This window comes from Girardinichthys multiradiatus, chromosome 2, assembly GCF_021462225.1.
Source record: "Girardinichthys multiradiatus isolate DD_20200921_A chromosome 2, DD_fGirMul_XY1, whole genome shotgun sequence".
NCBI classification, from domain to species: Eukaryota; Metazoa; Chordata; class Actinopteri; order Cyprinodontiformes; family Goodeidae; genus Girardinichthys; species Girardinichthys multiradiatus.
This window is the reverse complement of record NC_061795.1, coordinates 40,221,745-40,248,741: the sequence shown is the minus strand read 5'-3', so window position 1 is coordinate 40,248,741 and position 26,997 is coordinate 40,221,745. Positions and strand designations below refer to the sequence as shown.

At 40.1% G+C, this 26,997-nt stretch overlaps 1 protein-coding gene and 1 long non-coding RNA gene across 5 annotated transcripts; one reads left to right on the top strand and one right to left on the bottom strand.

Moving 5' to 3' along the window:
• Window positions 1–7,734: 7,734 nt before the first annotated feature.
• On the top strand, window positions 7,735–10,836 carry LOC124856785. The gene is made up of 4 exons (XR_007035423.1): window positions 7,735–8,115; window positions 8,965–9,120; window positions 9,682–9,741; window positions 9,826–10,836. It is a non-coding gene; the product is annotated as an uncharacterized LOC124856785 (long non-coding RNA).
• Window positions 10,837–11,050: 214 nt separating this feature from the next.
• On the bottom strand, window positions 11,051–26,539 carry csnk2a2b (casein kinase 2, alpha prime polypeptide b). 4 transcript variants are annotated; one of them, XM_047347561.1, is made up of 12 exons: window positions 25,613–26,534; window positions 25,184–25,295; window positions 20,557–20,658; window positions 17,460–17,510; window positions 17,299–17,358; window positions 17,115–17,198; window positions 15,322–15,432; window positions 14,621–14,722; window positions 14,371–14,471; window positions 13,061–13,209; window positions 12,882–12,961; window positions 11,051–11,655 (listed from the first exon to the last, which is right to left on the bottom strand). In XM_047347561.1, exons 1-11 carry the CDS (start codon window positions 25,714–25,716, stop codon window positions 12,885–12,887), a joined length of 1,053 nt encoding a protein of 350 aa, XP_047203517.1. In that variant the 5' UTR covers window positions 25,717–26,534; the 3' UTR covers window positions 11,051–11,655; window positions 12,882–12,884. The 4 variants fall into 4 exon arrangements, 3 of the variants coding, with proteins under 3 accessions (XP_047203517.1, XP_047203526.1, XP_047203534.1); XM_047347570.1 differs by lacking the exon at window positions 17,460–17,510 and having other exon boundaries at window positions 25,613–26,537; XM_047347578.1 differs by lacking the exons at window positions 25,184–25,295; window positions 25,613–26,534 and adding an exon at window positions 20,765–21,168.
• Window positions 26,540–26,997: the final 458 nt, after the last annotated feature.

Below are 26,997 nucleotides of genomic sequence, written 5' to 3'. Positions count from 1 at the left end.
AGTTTATAGATCTTATGGGTTCATCTCTGTAAAAGAAGTGAATAAAATATAGTTTTAACATGCTTGCATGTACATTGGCCTTTCCTCCTCTGTCCAAGAGACATTTTTTCAAGTTTTCTTGTGCTTTCTGTCACCCATGCCACCAGTTTGCAAAAATGTTCCCATAATATTCTCTGAAGTCATACTTCACTAACAAATTCAAAATAAATTAATTTTCTTATCAACTCTGCCGTTTTTGGTTTTCAGAGTAATTAAATTTAGCATTGTTGTTTTTTCCACTGGGTTTATGGCTTCATGGCAATGGGTTTCATAATGACCAACGTATATTTATATCAAATGTCTTTCTTCTGTTCGAACACAAGAAGCAGACTAAAACTGACACCAAAACACAGCAAAGTTTTATTGGGATTTTATTAGGAAAATGATGCATGGTTTAAAATTGTTTTATAAACAAAAATCTCAAAATGTGCATGCATTTAAATTCAGACCCATTTTCTCTGATACCCCTAAATATAATCCATTGCAACCACCTGTCCTCAGGTTCCATTGTGGAGACGTTTAAAGCAGAGCTTGTTAGTTTATAAAACAATATCCCAAGAAAGAGCAACAGGGATCCCCAGCTCAGGTGGGAGAATTAGTTAACAGGACAACTGTTACCTGTGCCTCCATAAAACTGGCATTTATGGAATAGGGGCAAGGAGAAAGCCATTAATGCAAGAAAGCCACACGAAGCCCCGTTTGCAGTTTACCACCAGCCATGTGACATCAGAAAGGTGGAAGAAGGCACACTGGTCAGATGAGACCCAAATGTAATGTTTTGGCCTACTTACAAAACATTTTGTGTGGCGGGAAACAAAAGCTACAGTTTATTCCTGAGGCATGACCGTGCAACACACAGCCTCAATGATTAATTCCTCCTTTTTGTAGTTTTACGTGGACCAATACGAGCCGACAGGAGTTCAGAGGGTGAATTATGTTGGCATACCAGCTCTTTCTTCAGTTTTTTCATTCTCCGAGGTCCAAACCTCATCATGGTGTTGACATCCCTTGTCAATTCCCGTCAGCATCGTGTCAGATTGCGCTAAATGACAAAACGACATACACAGATGCATCCATCCTATTGTTCAGGATCACACAGTGTCATGCTGTGTGACACCTGGTTTGTTTCACACCCTGAAGATGTTCTGCAGTATTCTACATGTTTTTTCTTACAATGATCACCCGTTTCTGCCTTTTTTTGTCTGGATCTCCATTGTTGTGGTCACTTTTCTCTCCAACCTGGTCCCCCCACCCTCACATTTTTTCTTGTTTTTTCTCAGAATTACAGCTGCTTCTAAATATACCAGGCACAACAAAAAGACTCCTGAATAATAAACTACATTGGTGTTCTGGTAATCTGAATCTTTCAAGTGTGTGTGTATTAAGAGTAACCTAACTGTGGTGATGACATGATGTGGGAGGAGGGATGTTTTGGTTTCTGAACAGCGATTGGTCTGTTTTAAGGCCTGGTCATCTTGAAATCTATAAGACAGGAAAAAGTTGCAGGCTGATGATTATTTCTTTCCCGAAGAGCATCAAGATACATCCATGGCTGCAGTTGTTCCTGTGAGTATCACTTGTATGTTGCTACAAAGATAGAAATATATAATTGACAGTAATATGTAAACTTTAACTGTCTTGTAATCTTTAAAAGTAGTCTTGGTGAATAGTTTAAAGCTTTCTGAAAGTCTTTCTTCAGTTTTTCTCAGGAGTTTGGATGCTTTTTCCATCATTTTCCCTCCAGTTGCATCTAAAATTTGAGAACAGTGGAGTATAAAAATGAAGATTAAAGGTATTTGAAAGTCATGTATTTAAGAAATAAAAGAAATAATCTAAAAAATATCTAGCATTGGACCAGAGATGAATTATCCTTCAGTTGATCATCTGCTGTACTCTATGTCAGGTTGGCTGTGCTGTTTGCTGGGAGACCAAAGACAGGTTTTTATATTTTGCAGTTTAATTTCAGAAACCTACCTGTCAGGCTGTCAAAGAAAAGCCTTGTCAGTTTTATCAGTGATGAGGAGGAAAGAGGAAAAGGAGAGAGCAAAATCAATATATTATAGGGTTTGTAATACAATTTTATAATAGTTACAGAGCAGATCGCCCTGTTGGAGGAAAATTCTATTTTAAGTCAAGAAAGAGACTGAACGTCTGATTTAAAGTTGTTTCTTTGCTATGGGTGCCAGACTGACTTATGCCTTGAGTTTAGGAGCCTTTTTATAACTGAATGATTTATAGGTTAGAGATAACTGGCAGAAAAAAACAAACAAAGAAACAGAAAACATTCATCTGAAAATGGCCAGGACCATCAGAAAAGACCACGGTGTAGGTCTCTCATATAAGGAGGCCTCAGTCCTCAATGCAGGTGTCCTGGGTTCGAGTCTGGACCCCGGAGGCCTGTGCTGCATGTTTTCCCCATCTCTCCACCCTACTTCCTGTTTGAATACTCAACTAAATTAAAGGCCACAAAAAATATTTAAAAGAATAAAGCCATTAAGTGTCTTTCATACGTAAATTCTTTAAATGAATCAGCACAGCTTTATATGTGTGTGTGTTTGAATAAGTAGGCACGTACGCTAATGAAAAGGTTGCGTACATTAGAGTGTGGGTGTATCATCTGCAGTATAAATGACACGCAGATGACCTTATCTTGTTTGCCTGCGTCAGCTACAGGTTCAATTATGCTTCAGCTGATAAATAAACAGATTGGGGAGATAATAACTACATACTGAACTGCTTATCCCTTGTTGTAAATATGAATCTGAGAATATTATTAAATATTTAATATTAATATTTTATCAAATAATATTTTGGTCTGTTAAGGGTTGTCCTGTGAATACCAGCCCATTAAGGCGATGGTATTAGGACAGAATAGAAAGGTGTGAGACGAGCTCTGACATTATTGAACAGCATAAACTCTGCACATATATGGAATGAATTCACACAATTTCTTAAAATACAAGAATTTATTAACAAAAATAAGTCAACTCCAAGTCAAACATATTTCAATCAACAAACTCTTTACTATGCTAAAACAATCCAAATAAACTACCAAGCAGAATTAAAGAATAACGAAGACTAATGGACTATGTACAATATAAACAAGTTGATCAAAGATGGTTGAAAACCATGACCAAAAGAGTGATGCAACATTACCATTCAATGTTTATGTTTGAGAACCAAGGATTATCTTGAAGAATCTGGAAGTGAAGTTAAGTTAGTCTTGGAACTAACTTAGGAAATAATCAGCAAACGTTTAGACAACCAATCACAATGCAAGATCAGGTAACATATTATTTTAATAAAATAATGTTTTAAAGAATGATTTGCTGAATAAAACCAACCTTCCGGATGACTAATTCTCAACGGTGTTTAATTAACTACCTTTATTTATTGAAATAATATTTGAAGAAATATTATTGAGTATTTTGGAAAAGAGCCAAATCTTTCTGGAGAAATGGGGCTTAATGGTGTTTACTTAGTTATCAACTCTAGTAAATGATGTTTAGGGACTATTATTCACTAGCTTGAAAACCAACAACCTTTCTGTTGACTAGCCTTAATGCTAGCACACACGTGTTCTTACCGTTAGCAGTTAAGCTAGCAAGAAGCGGATAACTTAGCACCAGAATCAAAACATACCTTTAAAATACCAGGGTTAATAAAAGGGTTAAAATGCATAAGCGCGGACGGCGCGTTATGAGCGATCTTCTGTTTAAAATCACCCTTTAAATAAAGTTTATCTTAACTTTAAAAACATACAAAGAACACAGAACCGGCGCGTGCCGTAGCTAGCCTACTAGCTCTAAAGATAGCCAGGTTCCACAAAACAAAACTTCATAACATGAAAACGTTTAGATCATTTCATCCTAAACCTATCTGTTAATCTGCCAAAACCTAACCTCTGACCATGTTGAGGGAATGTTGTCCAAGGGGTGAAGTTTGAAGAAGAGCTGGCGGCTCGTTCGGTCCGTCAACCAGCTGTTCGTTACCGTAACACGGTGATGCGGGCCATAGTCCTTCCTTCAGACTCGGCTTGTAGAAACAGCTTCTCCACCGGGGTCTCTCCTCGACAGTTTTGCTTCTGTGGGGCCTCGAAGAGAAAATGTAAGCAACTCTTACACCTTAATTTCCCTGTTCATGAATGAAAATACCGGATACACAGACAATATTTCATTCTACTTTACTTTGCATGTGATCGATGATCGTATGTCTTTTTGCCAGCAAAAAGACATCAGCGCGCTTGGCCTCTCCTGAACCGTCCTCCTCGAAGGCCGTGTGGAAGGAGAGCGATATGAGGGAAGGGTGGGGGTCTTATACGGGCAGTGGCATCACTGGGACGTCCTCTGCTACCCCCCTTCCCCCTTCGGAGTTGTGCTTTTATTTGGGTAATGGCGCCACAGGAAGTCCGCAGTTATCCCCTTTTCTGGCTGTACCGGAAGAAGGTTATTGCACTTTATTTTGAAAAGTTCCAGGAATGTCCGTACCAGAGTTTTAGTTTAAATCCATGGCTGTATGGTCCCAACAGGTGGTAAAATATTTTTTTTGTCATTTTTAGAAGCAGCAAAAACTAAAAACTTGAGGATATGGAAAACAACAGAGAGCAACAGTGGCAAAATTATCTCAGTGGGCCCCAAATTACATTGAAAAAAATAATACAACATTTTAATTATTTAGTTAATGTAACTTGAAAATTCAAGATTATCCAAACAAGGTCCTAAATTCTGACTGACTTGGTTCTAAATGTTCATCTAATTCCTCGACATTTAAAGGTTTTTGTTTAATGTCTTCAGGACGAAAAATGGAAATGAAAAACATTTCTTCCATATTATACTTTTTTGTTCTTATTTTGACACCTCTAGGACGCAAAGTGGTTAAAAAACATGGCTCAAAGTCAATTTTTTGACATTTAACAAGTGTATGTTAGAAAAATGTACTTGAACTGGATATCAAAATAAAACACAGACACTAAAAATCTGCTTTGTTTCACACAGTTTGCGTCCTGCTATGCCAGCATCCAGCCCCTGCAGCTGTTTGGGAGAGGACCTGTAGGGGGCAACTACCTGTCGCTCCTTAAATACCGGGGCCCCCGCTGTGCCCCACGGCCCCGCTTGGCCTGCCACGCCCCAAGGATGACCCTACTGCAGATTTGCCGTCTGCTGAAAGGAATGAAGCAGGTCAGGAACCGAGAAGCTGCTGCAACCACCAGGTGAGGAACAGGAAATGTGCGATACAAGTGTGGAAATGTTTTAACAAAGTTAAAGTATAGTATATATATTAAAAACTCTGTTTAAGATGCTAAAATACCGTTACAAATATCTTGATTATTGAATGGTCCATTTTGCATGAGAAATAACTTGAAGGAAATAAAAAACAACATGAAATAGTAACTGGACCTGACATGATTACGTTTTCCAGACTTTCAGAAAGCTTTCTTCAAAGTTTATCTTGGAGTTTTACTGCTTAATATATTATGGTAGGTTACAAAGAATGAAAACCCAACTGAAGTCCAAAGTAATACTCTGAAAGGCCTTTAGAAAGTCTGGAGAACTATTGATCAAGAACATTTGAAAACAGTGATTAATGATGAACAGATTGCTTATAAGTGATTACTTTCTCTTTAACCATTTCACATTTTCTCACATTACAGCCCCAAACTACAAAACCCAAATAGTAGCATATAACTGTGAAGTGAAAGGAAAATGGTGGAAGGCATTCCTAGTTATTTTACAATAAAACATCAGAAAAGTGCGGCACATGAATTTTGCCTCTTTCAACCCAATATCCTTTCATAAAATCCAGTGTAAAGAAGTTTAGATCAGGATTTAATTATAAAATAGCCCGAGCCTCTGAAAACAAAGAGTATGGTACAACTGCAAAACCACCAAGACATGGCTGTCCACGTAAACTGACACACCAGGCAAGGTGAACATCAATCAAAGCAGCTGCCAAGACACCGTGGTAACTCTGGTGGAGCTGCAGAGATTCACAGCTGCGGTGGGAGAATCTGTTGACGGGAATAGTGTTATTCATGTAATCCACAAATCTGGCCTTTATTGAAGAAAGGCAACAAGAAAGCCAGAAGAAGTCCCATTTCACATCTGCTGTTAGCCATGTAAGGGACACAGCAGAAGTAATGGCTTTAGAAGAAGGTGTTCTGATCAACTCGTGGTGGTGGCATCATCATGCTGTGAGGATAATTTTCTTCAGCAGTGAAGCTAGTAAGAGTTTATAGGAAACTAGAAGCAACTGAATTAAAAATTTGACAACCATGAATCCTTTCCTTCCTTTTCTGTTATTACATGTGATATTTTGTGTTGATTACATAAAACCCAAATAAATTACACTGAAATATGTGGTTGTTACGAGACAAAATGTGAAAAAGTTTAAAGCATACAAATACTTTTTGAAGAAATGTATAAGATTGTCCCAACCCTAGATCTGTGTGACATTTCCTACTTAATCTTTGCTGGCTCCTGTTAGTTTTACAATATGATTCAAAAGGTAATGATTTTTGAGGAAGTGTTTTAATATTTTAATCAGTTGTGATCCAGCAGAGACATATCTAAATCCTGCAGGACTCTGGTTCTTGAGGACAGGTTTGCCAAGCCCTGGTTTCAAGGCTATTAAACAGCCTGTGTGTGCAGGTTTTGATCACCTCTGCTCGCCTCAGATCACTCTCCTGCTTTCTAACAGGAGCCACAGGAGTCTGCCATTAATAATTCAGCACTTTCTTTAGTGTCTCTGCAGAACAAAAACTCGTTCCCACTTCCTCCTCTCATTTCTCAGCCTCTGTGTCTGGTTTCTCTTTGTTTCCGCACAGGAAGCAGGGCTCCTCATCTCCGGCCCCGGCATCGCCAGGGATCAAGTCAGAAAAGAAATGTGTGGCCTGCTGTCTCAGGCGCAAACGCAGTTTAAAACGAGTTAGCTGACCCACCGACTCCGGCTTCTAACCAGCAGAAACCAGTTTATCACCCAGCTCTAACTGTCGCAGTGACATGGATGATCCTCATCATCTTCAGTCTCACATGAAACGAGAATGAATTACATTTGGACAACTGGTTGTGTGTAGGAGTATGTTGGTGGAGGATTGATTAGAGGTAATTCAGAAGTGCCTGAGATTAAAGTGGAAGGCTTCTCAAATTTGTAAAAAAGTAATTTAAGCTACATTTCTGTTTTAATTTGGTGTCTACACGGCATCCAAATTTGAGGCAGACTTCAGGTCTTTCCTTTCTTCTAGACTTTTGTTGTCTTATTCCAATAACATTGTAAAATGACAATGCTGATTAGTTACTAAAGTAAAAAATAATATTTCAACAATTAAATATCCATTTCTGTCTGTCCACTTTGAAAAAAATAAATAAAATGTACATCTGTAAAATGGCAGCTGTTTTTTTCTCATTGTTCATAAATTTGTTCCCAAATTGTTTAATAAAACTTGTGAAATTCTGATAAACCTGAGACTTCACTTAATCTTTATTTAGAAAAAGATTGTCTTTCTGTTAAAATCTCTTTCTTTTTCTTCAATGAAAACCTGAAGAGGCAACTCAGGGGCTTGTTGACTTGCAAATTTCTGCAAAACAAAATCAGATGTAGTTTGGAAAAATAACAGCCAAACATCAGAAAAAAATTGCTTTTTAAAAAAAAACAAAAAACAAAGGTGCATCAGTTTTAGTTCAATAATCTACTAAGAAGACACTGCTTGGGTGCAGGAGGTGTTGGTGGGAGAATACAGTTTCCTGCTCACCGGTGATGAAGGGAGTGATGGAAAAAAGGATTTAGGTTGTTTTTTTTCCGGACTGTCGTGGAGATTATTTAAAAGTGAAGCTCTTAATTTACTGGTTCATCGACAGTCCCGCAATCACCTATGGACCAGAGATCCAAAGCAGGACTAAAAAAGAGAAGATCTCAAATACCACCAGCTGAAACGCGTCTCCTCTAGAGGCTGGAAGGAGTCTGCCTTAGAGACAAGGAGAGGAGCTCAATGATCCAGTGGAAGCTCAGAGAGGAACTGCTAGCCTGCAGTAAAAGGAGTCAGTGGATGTGTTAGCGGCATGTGACACCACCCATTGGAGGGTGAGATATAAAGATATAGTCAATAATCTGGATTCTAACTGAAAACAAAGTTAACACACCCTACACCGTACTAAATAGTTAACCTCTTTAGTTAAAATAACATCAGTGAGATGCTTCTTGCAGCCTTCTCTCACATCATCCCAAAGAAAGTTTGATCTGGGCTTTGACTAGGCCCAGGACGTTCCATTTGTTAATTCTCATGCAGACCTTGGTGGATCTACTGGTATGTTGTGGGTTATTGTCATGTGCAGGGTTGATTTCTGCTTGAACTTAAACCTTTTTACAGATGTTCCATCCTTTGATTCTTGGTACGATTTATGGTGGATTCTGTGATAGTGAGATAGCCAGGTCCTGCTGCAGCAAAGCGTCTACTGACCCTGACACTTCCACCCCCATGCCTCACAGTTGGTATGATGTTCTTTTCCTGGACTGCTGTTTGTGGTTTATACCAAACATGTCCTCTGTTCTGATGTCCAAATAATTCAATTTTACATTCATCTGTCCTAAGAACATTATTCCTGAAATCCTGGTCTTTGTTCATGGTCAGTCGAGCAAACTTTAGTTTAGCATTTATGTTTTTCTTAGAGAGCAATGGTTTCCTTCTTATACATTTCACATTAAAGTTATCCTTGTACAGTCTCTTTTTGAGTGTAAAGGTATGCACCTTCATATGAACAGTGGAAAAAGCAAACTGCAGGCCACTGATGACACTTTAGTGTGTTGGGGACTTCGGTAAGCATCTTGCAGTCTGCACATGACAACATAACCACAGGATGCATGGTCCGATGAAAGGTCTTTGTCCCTGTGTGCGTCTGTAAACTAATCTGTTTTTTCTGTTGCTTTTTGAAGTGATGGCTTCTTCTTTACTGAGTGGCCTTTCAGTCCTTGCACATGGTTGAACTGATGAAAGTGGCACCTTCAGGCATCTGAAGATTGCGTTGTGAATTAAGCTTTCAAAGCCATGGCATCATCACCATCATCTGGGCTTTTCCAAACTTTTTAAAGGTAAAGTAATTTTTGTGTGAATAAGCTTCTACATTTGAAGAAAGTAACAAGAAAATCTCTTATAGGTCTGGAATTTAGCAGAAGTAACGAGGGCTTTCACAAAAAAAAAACCAACAACGACCACCAGTTTCTTTCCAAATTTCAAGTCAGAACATCTTTTACACGGTTCTGCAGGAAATATTCAAAAAACCTGTAAAATGTTTTGAAACATTAACATCTCAAATATTGCATCCCCTTAAAGCTGAAGCTATTATTTTAACCATTAGAGGATTAAATGTACCAAAGGAAAGGAAGTCGGTGCGAAAAGTACTTAATACAAAGGTATCTAAAGATGTATAGGACCAATTACATGCATGCACATTAGTACTTAGTTTCACATTTCTTTAAATATTACTATGCTATGTTTTATAACTATACAGTATTTTTTTTAAGTTGTAAATTGTCTTTACTGTACATATTTTATATTTTTACCTTTTTATGTATCTGCATGCTGCTGCTACACCTGCATTTCCCCATCGAGGGACAATGAAGGATATTTCTATTGTATTTCATTCTAAACAGTGTGGAAACTACAGGTCAGCTTTACATTAGAATAACCGAGAGCTGATCAGTGTTTTTCTGGTGGGTATAATACTAATTGGACAAGTCTTCTGTTGAATGTTTCATGCCTTAGGTACACGTGAGAGGTGTGTGTGTTTGTTTCAGAGGGCACCTGAATGTGAGCCTTTGCCCCGGTTGTCCAACAGGAAGCTAAAGCTCTGGTTACTATTCAAGCAGGAAAGCGATACCTCAGCGCTACACTCAAGAAAAACAACACCTCATGTTAGGTAGCACCGTCCCGCAAACAAGTAAACAAGTTGGTTAGCAAGGAGCTGGCTTGTCTAGAACATGGAACCAAAGGGTCTATGCGTTGTGTATTTATTTGTTACAGGCAGCTCTCTAAGCATCCAACAGCCAAGAAAAAGAGTGAAGTGGGTATTATTTATGAGGCTGTATGTAAAACCTGTTTTGAAACTGTGTGGATTAGAGAAAACACAAGAAGTAAAAACCTCTGCAGCCATTTCTTGTTTTTAAAAATCTATGACGTTTTAAGAAGTAATGCCGGGTATTACACCCTGGAAAGGACAGTTTAAAAACATTTTTAAATAAATTATCCCTAAGATGAGCATGCAAACCTCTGACAGTAGCTGCATAAACCTAAACTCCATTCAAATCAGACCATTCCTTTGGAGTTTATTTGTAACTACTTTTTTGCCATTGTTCTAGAAACAAAGATTCAACTCAGGGTTTCTACACATTTTGTACATAAAAACTTAACACTTTTCCAGACTCAAATTGCAATTTCATTTATGTTTTGATTGTTTTAAAAGGTTCACTCTGAATATGCTGTTGAGGTCAGGCTTTATATCTAGGATCTTTATAAAAAAAGACTAGATGGATTGATGGCTGAACTGATTAACTTTTGGATGGATGGACAGATGAACAGACAGATGATGATGATAGATGGTTGGACAATGGATGGATGGATGAAAAACAAATGGATATACATACAGACAGAGGAGTATAGATAGATGGATGGATGGAAGGATTATTGAACGGATTGATCGACAAACATATGGAAAGATGGACAGACAGATGATAATAGATGGTTGGATGAATGGATGGATGAATAACAAATGGATAGATATACAGACAAGAAGATTATAGAAGGTTGGACAAATGGATGAATGGAATAGGACGAGGAATAAAGTCTGGAAATACAAATAATCTTCTATACTGTATGTGTTCCAAACCTGGAAATTTCTACAGCAGAAAAATAAATTAAAATTGAACAACTTTTTAATCACGTTTAGACATTCTGTAGACAAAAAGATAATAATTTTAATGAATTATTGCTCAAGGACAATAAAACCACTTACAGCATAGTAAATCCATCTAAATAAAAATCATTTATTTGTCATTAATATTATATTTCTCATAATATCTAGAGAGTCCACCATGCCATCAGATCTGGAGTAGTGCTAAGACGCCTGTGGTCTGTTTGGAAGTAGGATGATGGGAAGGAAAAGACGGGTGGGATAAATAAATCAGACCTCCAGTTCATTCTCCATGCTGATGCAGTCAAGGAAGAAGGAAACGTAAAAGGAAGGGATGACAGGATGACGAGAGGACAGGGGACTTGTCTTTAGAAATCTTTATTGACCTACATGAGACCCAGACAGGACGGGACAGAAAGCAGTCAAAAGAGTGGGGAGCAGCAGCTTCGAGGTCATTGGTCAAGATTGCCGGACAGGAAACCAGGACAAGCCAATCACAGACTGACACAGAGGAGGAGGGTGGTTTGTGTGTTTGTTTCTGCATCTGTTTGTGTTTGGAGATGTGTGCTTGCATTGACGTTTGTCCGTGTGAACGTTTCTGTGAGTGTGTAAACTGGTCCGAGTTGCTTTGATCCATTTGTTGCTGTACACGTTGTCAAAGTTTCTGATACAAGCGGTTACAAAGTTGAGGTAACAAACATCCATCTTCCTTCCACGTCTGTGAAAAGAGCAAAAAGAACAATTACTAATAATCTCTGCTCTAATGGCATTGTGGCTCTTTAATGCCACCGTATAAGGCGGCAGTCCTGGAGCTTCCTAGATCCTGTTGGACATCCTGACACTTCTTCTCTACATCAGAACCTCTCAGCCTCATGTTCTTGATGATCCAGAACACTGTTCTTTCAGCTGAAATATTCTTAGTAGCAGTTAACTGCATGGGAGGACTTTTTGATGCAAAGCGATGATGGCTGCACGCTTTCTTTCACGCCAACATGACAGTTTCATGCATTCTGTGCCTGTTTTATAGCAGTCTGTCTGCTGATTAGATAGAGTGATTTAAGGTGGACTCTTCCCAGCTTCACTTGTGTAATTGATGTGACTGTTTTTTAATAATAAATTCAACAAAAATGTACAATGAAATGCATCTAATCACTCAGCGCAATGATTTTAAAACTCAAAATTTAAGCTGCAAAGCAACATTTGTGTCACTGTGTCAGGGAGAGGGGAGTGGGCCTTCATTGACCTGTAGCGCCCACTAGAGGGTAAAAGGAAGAACATCTGGAGGAATCTGTCATGGATGACAGTTGGGACCCAATGAATAAGAATGATTTTTCCAGAGTTTATGTACTTCATTCAAGAACAGGTTTCTGTCTTCCTTCGAGATTCTGCGCTGCAGCTGTTATCTGTTGAGCTTTTTTTATTTGGCTTAGTGAAATAAAGGAAAACAACATCAGTGAGCCAGAAGCAGACTGACTGGTTATTTGGATTTATTTTACTAAGCTTATGGCTTTGGCTATTTTTAAAAAAATGACATAAAATAGTAATTTAAAACAAGAAAAACATGGGGAAAAAATTAACAATAATAGAAAAGTAAAATAACACAAGATAAAATAAACAACAGTAAATGCTAAATTCAAATTAAGAGTATAAGAAAAACCATATGTAAAATAAAACAAAATCTAAGAAATCTGGGTAATTTATATATTTTATTGCAGCATAAATTTTTTTTTAAAAAGAAACAATAATTTTGTTGATAGATGCAAACAAATCTTTGGATTGCTGCAGAAAAGGTTACTTATCAGCTTTAACCAGAAAAATCGACACGGCTGTCAAAATTGCAACAATTTTCTGTCTAGAACAAAGGCTTAAATTATGTTAAATCATATTTTCTGACATTTTAAACAGTGAGACAAAAATATTTCAGTAAGACTAAATAACATTTACCTTTCATCGTGCTGCAGTGTTGCCACTGGAAACCATGTTGTTGTCAGCGTTCGATAGAGACTGTTCCTTTACTGCAGGATCTGCAGGGAGGAAAACGAAGCCGTTCTCAGTTTTGCACCAGCTGGGATTTACTCAATCAGAGCCCCGCAGCAGATTTCAAATGTAGATGTGATGCTTACAGAAGTAGGGGTGCTCCATGGCCTCAGTGGCTGTCAGTCTCTGTTGGTGGTCGTAGCGGAGCAGCTTATCCAGCAGGTCCAGAGCTTCAGGACTCACTAAATGCTGGTTCTCAGTCTGCACAAACTGTTCCCAGCGCTTCCTGCTCTGCCTGCACAGACAGAAATAAAGGCTGGTTGCTTCGGCAGATAGCACACATTTGGAAGACTTGATAAAAGTTTGAAGGAATATTATCACAGATAATTCAAGACATTTATGATTGGTCAAATATGAAAGCTTCTTATCGGCAGATTATGGCACCCCTATGAAGGCAGGAGATTGTTACTCTGGAGCAGACAGGTGTGTCTTTATAACATAACAATGCCAAGATGGAACGATATCAGCAATAACCTTCTAGGAAATAGTTTCTGTCCATCTATCTTGGAAAGGTTATTTGGCCATTTCTAAATAATTCGAAGTTCACAAGAGGAAAATCCTTAAATACAGCAACCAAACTTCCTGCTGTGGATACTCCACCAAGCTCCTCCTAAGGTCAGAAATATGAGAAAAACCTCATGAGCTCCACCTACGCAAGAACCAAAAAACTTCTGGAAGAAACTTTGGACAGAGGAGACCAGAGGGTGATGATATGGGCTTGTCTTGCAACCACAGGAACTGGTCTCCTTGCAGTGACTGAATCGACAATGAACTCCTGTATGTCAAATTATTCTAAGGTTAAATAAGAGTCCATATGACTGATACCTTAAGCTTGGCCCAAACTGGGTCAAAATTGGACATCGATACCAAACAGATCAGCAACACTGCAGCAAGATGGGCGAAAAATAAAAAAAAAGTCAAGATTATGCAATGGCCTAGTAAAAGTACAGACCTCAGCAGGTTTGAATTGCTGTGATGGGGCCTTAACAGAGGTGTACAAGTCTGCAGTTCTCAATAAGACAATATCAGAAAATGATAAACTTACTCAAACAAACAGCTACTTTAAATAATACTGCTAAATCTAAAAGGTTTTTTGTTAATTCAGTGATGACACATTTAAAGCGTGCTTTTTCGTTCATACTTCCCAGATTTTCCTTATTTCAAGAGTTGGTGTGGACCAGAGGACTTTTCATTTTATGCTCTGGGATATCCTCCATTACACATGAATGAATGTTGATTTGTTTTTGCCACGACTGCATTTACTTTCTGTAACAACTAATGTTTGATCCTGTGCAGCAGTGTCTGGACATTTCCAGCCTGTAATCTTACTTGACCATCTTGTCAGCAGCTGTGCATCTCGGCAGTCTGAGGATGGGGAGGTTTGGAGAGGACTTACTGTCCTAGAAGGTCTTTGAAGCGTGGGTCCAGTTCGATGTGATATTTCCGCAGGTAACCAAAAAGCTCATCGGTCCCCAGGACTTTGGCAATTCTCACCAGCTGTAAACCAAAACAGAAAAGATTTAAACTTTTATAAAAACTAGGTGTCAGAAACAGATTTTCCTTTGATTATTTGAAGCAACAGCGCCCTCTGCCTGCAGATGAAAGAAGTAACTGATAGTAGTGACCAATCTGCGGTGCTCAGGTACCTGGTCGTAGTTGTCTTGTCCGTGGAAGAATGGTTCTTTCTGAAAGATCATGCTGGCCAGCATGCATCCCAAACTCCACATGTCTAGACTGTAGTCGTACATCTGCAACACAGACATCCAGCTGCTGAAAAGAACAGGAGGCTTCAGACCCAACCACGTCTGACAACATGGACTCTGATTTAAAATTTAACAAACAGATCAGCTCCGTTTAGCAGTTTAAACCAGTTTGGTCGAGGCACAACCTGGAGATAATAATATACGCTTTTATGCCAACTTTTCTCTACAACTGCGATGCACTTTATGTAGGGCTCACACAGACATCTCACCGATTCGGCCCTCTCCATCGGCACCCTGAGCACCACAGAATTCATTTTAAAGTCCTGATGTTGGCTTATAAATCCCAACATCAGGACTTCCTTTGCCTCAGCTCAGCCGAGCAGCCGGTTTTAGTTGTCTCAACAGCTAGGAGACAACTTGGAAGAAATTGAGCTCTTTTTGTTGAAGCTCACAAACTAAGGAACAGGTTGCCTTTAAAGACAACCCGTTTCTTTCTAAAACACGTCTTTTCTCTTTGACCACTGGCTCGGTGTGAGTTGACGTGCTCCTTTTAATGGCTCTAGTTTTCTGAGTGTTTTAATAAATAAATTGGACTTGGACAACTTTTACTGAAACAAAGGCGTCTGGTTTTAGGTTAATGTTACCTGGTAGTCCACCAGCAGTTCAGGGCCTTTAAAGTATCGAGAGGCGACTCTGACGTTGTACTCCTGGGATGGGTGGTAAAACTCCGCCAGCCCCCAGTCTATAAGACGTAGCTGCAGAAGAAACAAATGAATTATCCTTTCAGTGTTGAACAGCAAATGAACACAACAACATCTGATGTCCTCCCATCAGGAAAACTAGCTCACCACACGTCTGTGTTCATCTGCTGCCGCCTGCTGGACAAAGCAAACTCTTTTTTTTTTTTTTTTGCTCTCTTTACAGTAAAATATACAGTAGTTGGCTCACCAGGTTCATAGCAACTTTGTACAAACACGGTTTAGGAAAGCCTTTTGCAGCCATTTCTAAACACCTGCAGAGAATTTCTACTCAAGTAAAGGTTATTTAGATGTGTCACCACTTTACTAACAGGTGGAAAGAGGACCCAAACTCTCCCCCTCAGACGACAGAGAATTGGTTAAAATGTTCAGGAAAAACCAAGCAGCCACCAAGGGTAAAGCCCACTGTCCCATGCACTGAAACTGGAAACGCTAGTGTTGATGTGGAGAGAAGCCAGCTTTCGATCGACACGGCATGAGAGCTTCAAGCTTTACTGAAATCTACAGCAGAACCACAGAAACAAGCCAAGAACTTTCTGTAGAATGGTTTTATGTTCAGACAAGACAGAAATTGAGCTGTTAGTCCACAATGACAAGAAGTATGTTTTTCAAACCTAACAACAACATACCAAGTTGTCAAGCACAGTCGTGGCAGCATCATGCTGTGGGACTGTTCCTTGTTGGTACGACTTTGCCAGACATTCTGCTGCATTGCACAAAGTGGATAAAATAATGAAGAACTACCTCCAAATTCAACAACATTGCTGTACCAAAAACAGCCCGAGGAGTTTCCACTGACAGCAAACCTGGAGTGAAAGGACGCAGGAAGCATTGAGAGTCAAGAGTGAAGACAAGAGTGGAAATTAAAAAAGTTGAGATCCCTTTAAGTCACAGCTCGTCATAACCAGGATGTCAAAAGCAAACTGATTTTTTACTGGTTAACTACAAGTTTACTGATGGATAGAGAGGGGGGAAGAACCCAATAAGGAGGTGAGAGAAATGTCTTGGATCAAATCAAGTATCAAGTTGAGACTCTCAAACCTCAAAACACTGTACCAACAATCCCATATGGTGGTGGCAGCATCATGCTGTGGGACACAGTGGATGGAATAATGAAGAAACTGGAATAACTCTCATTATTTTTTAATTACCAATACATTTATCAGCTAGATGGTTGAAACTTTGATTAAACTGGTGTTTTGACCAGACACTGATCCCAACCAAATCAAAACTGTAACGGCTAAAGCAGGCAAAGATTAAGCTTCTGGAACGGCTTTCCAAACGTTTCTGCCTTGACTCAACTGAAAATTTGTACACTGTGATAAAAGCCAGGTCTGTGCCAGGAAAACAGTAAGCATACATGATCTCTACCCATCCTGCAAAATGGAAAAAAGGGACATGTATTAAATGAGAAAATGTTTGTTTAACAACAGGAAGCTTGTTTACGCAGATGGAAATTATCTCCGCTGTTGTTTTAATAATCGAACTCCAAATGCACCCACACGAGGGCTGAAAGCCTGCGTTAATGCAATACCTGCTCCTCTTCAAAATGGGGAAAAAACATAATAAAAGCTGCAGAGGAAAATAAACAGGGGAGCTGCAGCAACAGGATGACAGATAATATTCAGAGTGTGGGGGGAAACAAAAATAAATGTGAAGCTATATAAAGCACCACCTACCTTTCTTAACTGGTGGTCGATCATCACATTGTGAGGTTTGACGTCGCGGTGCATGATTCCCATGCTGTGGCAGTAATCCAGAGCCTGGTGACAGAACAGGAAAATAAAACAAGGGAGGAAATGAGATTGGATCTTAAAGTGGGAATACAGGGAGGGAATGATTGGCATAGAAAACGGGTCTCACCTTCAATAGTTCGTACATGTAGAAACGAATGTCATAATCCGTCAGCTTCTGGTACAACTCCTGCAGAGATAAAACAAAGCTGCATCAGGGTGGCTGTTGTATCAAAATCTGTGCATAAAAAAAAAACTGCGGCAGCATAAAGAGAGAGGTGGAGACAGTACCTTAAAGTCTGTGTTATTGATGGATTCAAAGACGAGTGCTGGAGTCCTGGACTGCACAGCCACCAGAGAGAAAACAAACAGAAAAGCTGCTTTAAACCCTAAATAATCATTTTCTTGCTCTCTGCGTCGCTTACAGGAACAGAGACACAAAGGAGACCCTGCAGAGCTCCTGCTACAGTATTACAGAGCGTCCTGACTGAGTCAGAGCAAAAAAATATTCTTCCTTCCTGATCTCCTCATAACATTTCCACTCGGAACATTTTCATAGAAGGGAATATTCTCCATTTTCAGCTCTCACTTTTAAAAAATATAAAAGGTTCAGGTTTATTGAAGATCTAAAGGCAACAAACATAAGCAAGTGTAGAATTTAAACTTGCTTTATTGGATTTAGTTGGATTACTTAAGAATCAAACATTAAATGAATATAAATAAAGCAAGGCACAGGGGACGTACCAATCAGACAAATTAACCTTCACTTCGTTACCAGTCATGGAGCCATCAACCCAATCTAACCCAAAGCAAAACGAATAAGTAAAGATGCACCAATCAATCGATTAGAATTTAAAATCAGCCAATTTTCTCGTGATCGGCTCCCATCTGTGATTATCAGCTCAAATATTTAACAAAAAAATCTGATCATGTTGCTTTTGTTTAAATGCATGTAAACTGCACACTCAAACTGCTTTCAGTCTTTAGAAGCATCAACAAATGTCCTCAGAGTTCAGTAAAAATCACATAAAGGTCAGGGTCATCTGCTTAGGAGCATACAGAGCAATGCAATAGTATTCACGCCTCATTTTCACATTTTGTATGTATTTATGGAAACTGTCTGTGATAGACCAAAATAAAGTAGTGCAGAAATTAGAAGAAGTACAAGAAAAAGATATTTGGTTTTCCAAATAATTTTCTAATAAAAACATGAAGTGTGGTGTTATCTCGCTGGAAGGAGGACCTTTGCCCCAGTCTTTAACAGGTTTCCTCCAGGACTGCCCTGTATTTACCTCCATTCACCTTCCCATTTACTCTGATTACCTTTCCAGTGATCCAGTTGTTTTTCTTGTTATTATGTAACAACTAACAAAAGCCAACATAAAATTAATGTACAAAAAACGGCGGCTTCCTGAATCTCTTCCATAGGGGCCACAGCTAATTAGCTTTCCTGATGGAAGACTCACCCACCTGAGCAGTGAGTCTCTGCAGCTCCTCCAGAGTTACCACAGGGCACCTGGCTGCATTTTTGAATAATGCTCTCCTTGCCTGGTTGCCATGTGTTGGTAGGTTTACAGTTGTGCCAAAGTTTTTTATGGACAAACTTTCAGATTTTTACTTGTTAAAACCTATTTAACCATGGATCATTTTTCTATTTCCACTCGGTTTCCACAGTTAGTACTTTCTGTTGATCTAACACATAAAATCCAAATAAAATACACTGAGTTTGTGGTCAAAAAAGGAAAAACAATGCAAACAATTTTAAGGGTTTTTGGATGCTGTTGCAAAGCAATTGTAAACGGAGATATTGTTTCGACTCCATTTTCAGCTGGATTTAAAACTACCACCTCTATCTGCAGGGCATTTATTGTTTAATGGTCAATGTCTGTTACGTTTACTTGTCAAATAAAAAAAACTGTCACAAAGGAAGTTGAAAATGTTACAGTTCTTAGAAAATCTAAATTAGGTAAAACTTGGCAGTTTAGACGTAAAACCCCCCAAAAATCAAGCAAAGGAAAACATAAATCAGTATTGGTCCGAAAAACATGACCGCTGAATCTCTAATTATAATAACCGGCCTTGATCTAAATATGCTTTGGACCAAATCAAGCACCAAAGAAGCCTGCTTGTAAGCCAACACTAACAAAGCACACAACTTACCATCAAACTAAGTTTTTGGCACTTTTTCTTTCAACAACCTTTCTGGTCTTGATTTTTCCAAGCCAAAATGGTCATCCATAAGACCACCAGCAGCAGCCATGAGACCATCTCTAGCTGTTTTGTCCTCAAATAAGAAACAAAACCTTAAATTAATAGATAACAGAATATAATTTTATATCCTTTGAGTTAGTTAAGTTAACTACAACCAGGACTCATTTTCCTCTCAAATCTCCTATAGAGCTTGAGAAAGGCTGCTCTAGAATCTGCCTCATGGTTTCCACCACGGAGAATCTGAGTGAAAACCCTGAGGAGCAATCATTAGATGCTCCTATCTGATGCCGAAACTGTTCTCCTACTTTCTAGGACTTGCATTTTCCTCTTAGAGGAAGTTCTGAACCTCGCTGGAGTGCTACACTGTGCATCAGTTGCAAAATAAGAAGACTGTCCTTTTGACCAGGCTAGTCCAGAAACGGACCAGAAAGATGCAGACCCAACTGTCTGGGTGTCTTCATGCCCCTTTACACAAAAACCCGTCAACCAGATCCTGAGATTCTTAGAGCGCCTTTGGTTGGGAAAGCAACTCCTGCAACGTACCAGCAGCAGCAGCAACATGAAAACAGAAACTATTTCCCCCCAAACAGCAACGCCACTTAACCGAAGCAAGTCTCTAAGCGACTCAGCAGTCGAGCTGAAATTCTCATTATTTTACACACAAAATATCTCCACATTGTTTTTGGTACCACTTTAGAATAAGATGACAAATAGTTAACAAACCAGCCAAAACTGAAGCTGTAAACACTCTATAAACTGTGTCATTATAAACTTAAATGCAAAATGCATATATTTATTGTAGAATTTTGACCTAATTACTGCGCTGAGTGGGTTGTTCTTTGAGCAAAAGCATGTTTTAGTCTGTATACTCCATTACCAACAATTATTTGATTACTAAACTTGGTGACGATTATTTCAATAATCGATTAATCACAATTAACCCAATTAATTGTTTCAGTCCTACTATAAAGTGGTGCTATATTATACTTTCATCACAAGGTGTTGGCTCTAAAAGCTGAACGGGATGGAAAAAGTCAGATTGACACATCCCAAAAGAGCAACAGCAGAGAAATGTCAGACTATTAACCAAACAAAAATGTAAAGTTCACCTAAAAGACCCAATTTCAACCCTCCTTCATATTTCCATTAGAAAATAAAAAAACATAAGCAGGCCTACCACTGGGTCTTTGACTGTGTCCACGAGTCGGATTATGTTGGTCCCTCCTCGCAGGTTTTCCAAGATCTTTATCTCTCGCTTGATCTTCTTCTTCTTCACAGGCTGAATCGATGAAAAGAAAAACATGCAAAACACAAGATTTAAGAGAGCAGCATCAGACGAGGAGACAAAATTACATTAATATGTGAGAGCAGGACTGTTTGCCAACATGCAGTTGCAGGAATCTGCTGATGCGGCGCTCCTCACCGCTGCTGCTCTCTGCTCTCCTCAGCATCTTTCTCCCGAGCTCCACGCTCACGTTTAAATGACTGACGGATAATCCTCGCCTCTCAGCTGAAACACCTCAATTTATTTTTGGATCATCTTGTATTCTTTGCAGCTGAACAGACGCTGGTGCAGCGGACACCTGTTTGAGTGGTTATTTTAAATAAATCTCATAATTGTGGCTGAATAATAATAAAGATTCAGACGGTGGCCTAAGTGGACAAAAAAAGTGCGTCTCCGTTCTTGTTAAGGTTCCAGTATTCATTCAAAGCTGATTTTCCTTCAAGGTTTCATTGCAGCTTCTTCGATTTTGCCATCTTTTGCAGTAAATTTAGCCAAAACCGACAGCTGCAGTAAGACAAAAAGAAAGTACACCCTATTTCAAATTTAGGATTTTATATCCCAATGCACAATAAAAATGAGGTGCTCCTTACAGGTTAACCCTAACCCTCCTTACAGGTTCTGAAATGATTTAAATCCAACCTTAAGTTTACAAAAACAACCGATCCCTCACTCTCACTATTTATTACACAGGGATAAGGCCAAATTTAAACAACTGAGTGTGAAAAAACTAAGTACACCCTTGTTGCTTCCATAGGGTAACTGATAATCCTGGGGCTGCTTGTAAACCATTGCATGGCAATATTGTTGTTAAATATTGCAATGAGCTGGGATAAATCCCAGTTTCCTGACTCACTTGTTACTCATCTATAATCACATCTTGTGGCCTTATATGACTCGGACAGTGAGAGGTTAGACCCCATCCAGCAGGAAAAATATATTATTAGCATGAAAACTGTGAAATCCAGGGTTACAGTAACCAACAAAAATTGCACTGCAAGGAGTCCTTTGCAATTACACTCACCGGCCACTTTATTAGATACACCTGTTCAACCGCTTGTTAACGCAAATTTCTAATCAGCCAATCATATGGCAGCAACTCGATGGATGTAGGCATGTAGACATGGTCAAGACGATCTGCTGCAGTTCAAACCGGGCATCAGAATGGGGAAGAAAGGTGATTTAAGTGACTTTGAACGTGGCATGGTTGTTGGTGCCAGACGGGCTGGTCTGAGTATTTCAGAAACTGCTGATCTACTGGGATTTTCATGCACTACCATCTCTAGGGTTTACAGAGAATGGTCCAATGAGTAGCAGTTCTGTGGGCGCAAATGCCTTGTTGATGCCAGAGGTCAGAGGAGAACGGCCAGACTGGTTCGAGCTGAAAGAAAGGCAACAGTAACTCAAATAACCACTCGTTACAACCAAGGCATCTCTGAAGAGCATCTCTTAATGCACAAAACGTCGAACCTTGAGGCGGATGGGCTACAGCAGCAGAAGACCACACCGAGTGACACTCCTGTCAGCTAAGAACAGGAAACTGAGGCTACAATTCACACAGGCTCACCAAAATTAGACAACAGAAGAATGGAAAAACGTTGCCTGGTCTGATGAGTCTTGATTTCTGCTGCAACATTCAGATGTTAGGGTCAGAATTTGGCGTCAACAAGATGAAGGCATGGATACATCCTGCCTTGTATCAACGGTTCAGGCTGGTTGTGGTGGTGTAATGGTGTAGGGGATATTTTCTTGGCACACTTTGGGCCCCTTAGTACCAACTGAGCTTCGTGTCAATGCCACGGCCTACCTGAGTATTGTTGCTGACCATCTCCATTCCTTTATGACCACAGTGTACCCATCTTCTGATGGTTACTTCCAGCAGGATAACGCACCATGTCATAAAGCACAAATCATCTCAGAGTGGTTTCTTGAACATGACAATGAGTTCACTGGACTCAAATGGCCTCCATAGTCACCAGATCTCAATCCAATAGAGCACCTTTGGGATGTGGTGGAACGGGAGATTCGCATCATGGATGTGCAGCCGACAAATCTGCAGCATCTCTGTGATGCAATCATGTCAATATGGACCAAACTCTCTGAGGAATGTTTCCAGTACCTTGTTGAATCTATGCCACGAAGGATTAAGGCAGTTCTGAAGGCAAAAGGGGGTCCAACACAGCCCTAGCAAGGTGTACCTAATAAAGTGGCCGGTGAATGTATAATATCACACAGAATGACAATATATATTGAACATGGCCACGTGACTTAGGTTAGCCGAGTTGTATCTAGATGAACAGGAATCAATGTTCTTCTGATAGATGAGGCCAAAGTTGAGGTGTTCGGGCATAATGCACAAACAGCCTGTCAGCACAAACACCTCACACCAGCTGTCAAGCACGGTGGTGGAAATTATGATGACTTGGGCTTTTTTTTTGCATCCCTCGGTCAACTCTGAACTCCTCTGTATTCCAGCGTATGCTGACAGTCAAATGTGAGGTTATCCGTCTGACGGCAGAAACCTGATAGGAACCAGAACATGCCAACAACAGAGCAACGTTGTAAAGCAGAGTGGGCCATCATTCCTCCTCAGTGTCATGATAAAGTCAGACAATAAACCTCTTCAGGATGTTTGTGATGAAGGTGGTTTCTCCAGAATCATGGGGTGTACTTGTGTGGAATCTGTTGTGCTTTTCTGTACACAAAGTTATATTTAAATACTGTTGAACCTGGTTAAGAACTGCATTATTCATTAAATTAAAGGCTGTTCAAAAGCATCAAACTGAACATAAATGAACCCAATCTTTGAGCAAACTCCAAGATCATCATCATCGTCAGGTTATGTCTGTCTGCAAAGCAACCAACCAATCACAGCGGAGGCCACCCTTACTGCTGATCCAGTTCAGTATCAACGTTTTGTGACCAAAAATATTGGCAAAAAATCAAGCAGAGACATGACAGCTTGCAGTAGACGAACCCTGGCAGCCGAGTTGGTTCACCCGCGTATCTACAGCTGCACAGCCACGTTTATTAAACCTAGACGTTGTTGACAACCAGTGTTTTTAATCTTCTGCTTGGATTTTAAACAGCAATAGGAAAGGGTTCATAAGCTGGCTTAACGAGCAGGTCTGCAATTAGAGCTAAAGCTTCAATTACAGGCCTGACTTCCTGCTCAAGTGGTAAAATGGTGACCCCTGTACTGCTTGGGTCTTTGAGTCTGGCTTACTGGAACATTTGTTTTAAATGTTAAAGAATCTGGATTTAAATGTTTATCTTAAAATCCATGAATGTCATGTTTAGGTTCAATGTTCTGCCAAAACATCTGACTGAAACTCAATAAAATTTTATTGATCATATCCTGACCATAAAAGATCTCAATTTCAAAAGATGAGGACAACACATGCAATATATGCCTGGAATATATGCCCTAAAGGAGGCATCCTAATCAGAGGCTCAAACCAGCGCAAATCAAACCTTCTGATGTGGATGAGCAAAGGTTCAACTTTGAGGTCTTCAACTTAGATCAACTTCATAAATCCAGATCTTTCAAGACAGCAAAGTAATCCCTGTAGAAAATAATTAGGCCTGAACCAGAGAAGTTTTTACTGTTGACTATTTGTTCAAGGAATATGTTTTTTCTTTGTATATTTATTAAAAAGTAACAGCTACCTGTCCCAGATGTTTCAATTGTAATTCTAACACACTTTTATTTTCATTGCTTCAGAGCAAAAACATTGTACATACAGTAATTTAAGTCAAAAAGGTAAAAAAATGAATCAATATTATATTGATTCGTTACTGAGTGACATTTTTCAAGTGTTTATTTATGTTGAATGAAATTTGATAGTTGATTAGTTACAGCTAATGAAAACCCAGAATTCATTTTCTCAGACAATTAGAATATTACATAAGGCCAATTAAAGAAGTCAGAGGGTCTTAGCTCAGATCTCCATCTTCAGGGTGAACACCCTCGATCCCAAAACAAAGCATATGCAGCATACTAACTATAAGTTCCACATGATAAAGGGATATTTACTTTTATCTGCAGAGTCTGTATCCAACAAAGTCTATAGTACATGTTTGACAGCGTAAAATGTGCGAAGGAGATTCCTTTAACCACCAAATAGGCCTTTGACATGGTCTAAAGGAATCTGGAGGAAAGGAATAGAAGAAGAGGAAACAGATAGGCACCAAAAACAACTCTGAACTGGAAATGGACAATGCTAAGCAGAGGAAGCAGCACATGAAGCTGCTTTTCCTATTGCACTTTTTCCTTCCACTCAACTTTCCATTAATATGTTCAATACAGCACTCTGAACCGCCTGTTCCTTAAGCAATGACCTTTTGTGTCTGCACCTCCTCGTGCTGTCAAGTCAGCAGTCTTCCCATGGATTGTGCAGGACATGACATAACATCAGGTTTCAATAGTAGCATTATAAGTTACCGAACTACTGAAATAAACAACTTTGGGAATTTGTTTCACATTTGAGATGCACCATCATGAGAGAATTTAGTCACTCACCTTGAGGATCTTGACCACCACCTTCTCGTTGTTGGTGATGTTGATGGCCTCAAACACTTCGCTGTACTTCCCTCTGCCCAGCTTTCGCACCAGCTGGTAGTCCTCCTGGTTGCTGCAGAGACAAACAGACAAATGGCATGTGTGACAAAAACAGAAAAGTACCGTACAGCCTCTGCGTAAAAACAGGTCTTCTGTTGCTAAATTTTGTGAAGTTTTTGGCTCAGATCTCAGGGCATTTGGACGACAGACAGGGAGGAGAGGACAGAGATGCGACGGAATGAGGTGTCAGACAGGCTGGAGGACTACCGTGGTGTCATCACAGGCTCACACCTCTGTGTTTAATAATAAACACCCATCTGCCACACATTCCCCTCTGCATCCTCTCCACACACATGCATGCAGTGTTCGAGTAAACTGAAATGTCCTCACTTCCAATTCGGAACATGGGCCTCGTAGTCCCAGTACTCCCGGCTCTTCAGGGTGTTGACGTCTGCGTACACACGGGCCTTGCTCCCGGCCACCGGACCCGGCATGGTGGGACCCGTGGCTCGGACGCCGCTGGGCGGACGTCTCGGAGGCCTGCCGCTGTGCGGATATTTGGGCCGACTCAGGGAAGCTGGGGTGGATTTGAGGATCGGTAGGGCAGCTGCGTGTGGGAGGAAAGTGGAACTCAACAGCCAGCTGGTTTGCAGAGAAAGGAAGAAAAAGGGAGACTTGAGAACCAGAGATTTCCCCGAGAGTCGTCGCAGGCTGTGGCCGCCTTGAAGCGCTTCTTGGTCGGATTGTTAAAGGCAGCGGACCCGGTCAAGGTTTATTATAAAAGTAGGGGTTGGTGGTGCTACACACACGGATAGAAACCAGGAGGCATCAGGGGTGCTGAGGTAGAGGAGGCGGACCCTAAAAAGCAGACGAGGAGCAGGGAAAATTATGTATCTGATCGGGATTCCTGCACCGGATGATGAACGATGGTAGGCGGGATGCCCCAGGAGCTCCAGAGCCAGCTAATCAATCAACGCTCTATGTGACGGATCGGTAGCGGGTCGACCAGAGGCAGAGAGGGGGCGGTGGAAGCAGCAGCGAAGATCGATGTTGTTAGCTCACGGTAGCGCGGAGATGTCGCACCGACGGGGAGCACTCGGCTCCGGGTACCAACATCAGCGGATCCCGCGTCATGTGCAACCGGCTCTGCGGGGCAAGCGGGACCTTGACTGCCCGGTGCCGTACGCAAACTTAAGGGGCCCGGATATCGGGAGTTAGCTCGGCAGCCTACGGACCTCCCCGGTAGTGGAGAGCGCAGGAAGGGAGGCGGAGCGGGTGAAGGAGGAGCAGGAGGGAGGAAGATACCCGGGATGTGAAACCGCTGATATCCGGGGTAAACTGCGCCATGCGTCAAGCGTTGGTAGGGCCAGAGCGCCCTCTGCTGACAGGAAATAAGTACGTTTGTGTAACATTTAAAAATCTGTCATTTATTGATATTTATATATAAATTAGAAAATTTGAAATAATTATATATATGTATGTATATATATATAATTCCCTTGTCTTTGTAGAGGTTGAAGCCATAAACAGACTTGGGTGTATATTTCATGAGGGGAACAGCAATGGAACCATCAAATAACTTAATAAATATGGAAATAAGTCGAAATGATCATGTGACCTCACATTTTTATAATGAATTTCACATTATATAATTATTTACCTTATGAATGATCAAGAATACATTCAATTAATAAATGCAAGTTTTAAATTATGACAGTATGTAATGATAATATGTAATGATTTATTTATAAAATTGTCCACTTTTGTCGCTTGAA

What these genes read in the sequence shown, in the direction of transcription:
- csnk2a2b (XM_047347561.1), bottom strand. Translation starts at nt 25,716, where the DNA reads ATGCCGGGTCCGGTGGCCGGGAGCAAGGCCCGTGTGTACGCAGACGTC. An exon ending in TCGACCACCAGTTAAGAAAG is followed by an intron (nt 15,433 to 17,114) that starts GTAGGTGGTGCT and finishes TTTCTTCTGCAG; the next exon opens with CTACGTCTTATAGACTGGGG. An exon ending in GACAAGACAACTACGACCAG is followed by an intron (nt 14,472 to 14,620) that starts GTACCTGAGCAC and finishes TTTGGTTTACAG; the next exon opens with CTGGTGAGAATTGCCAAAGT.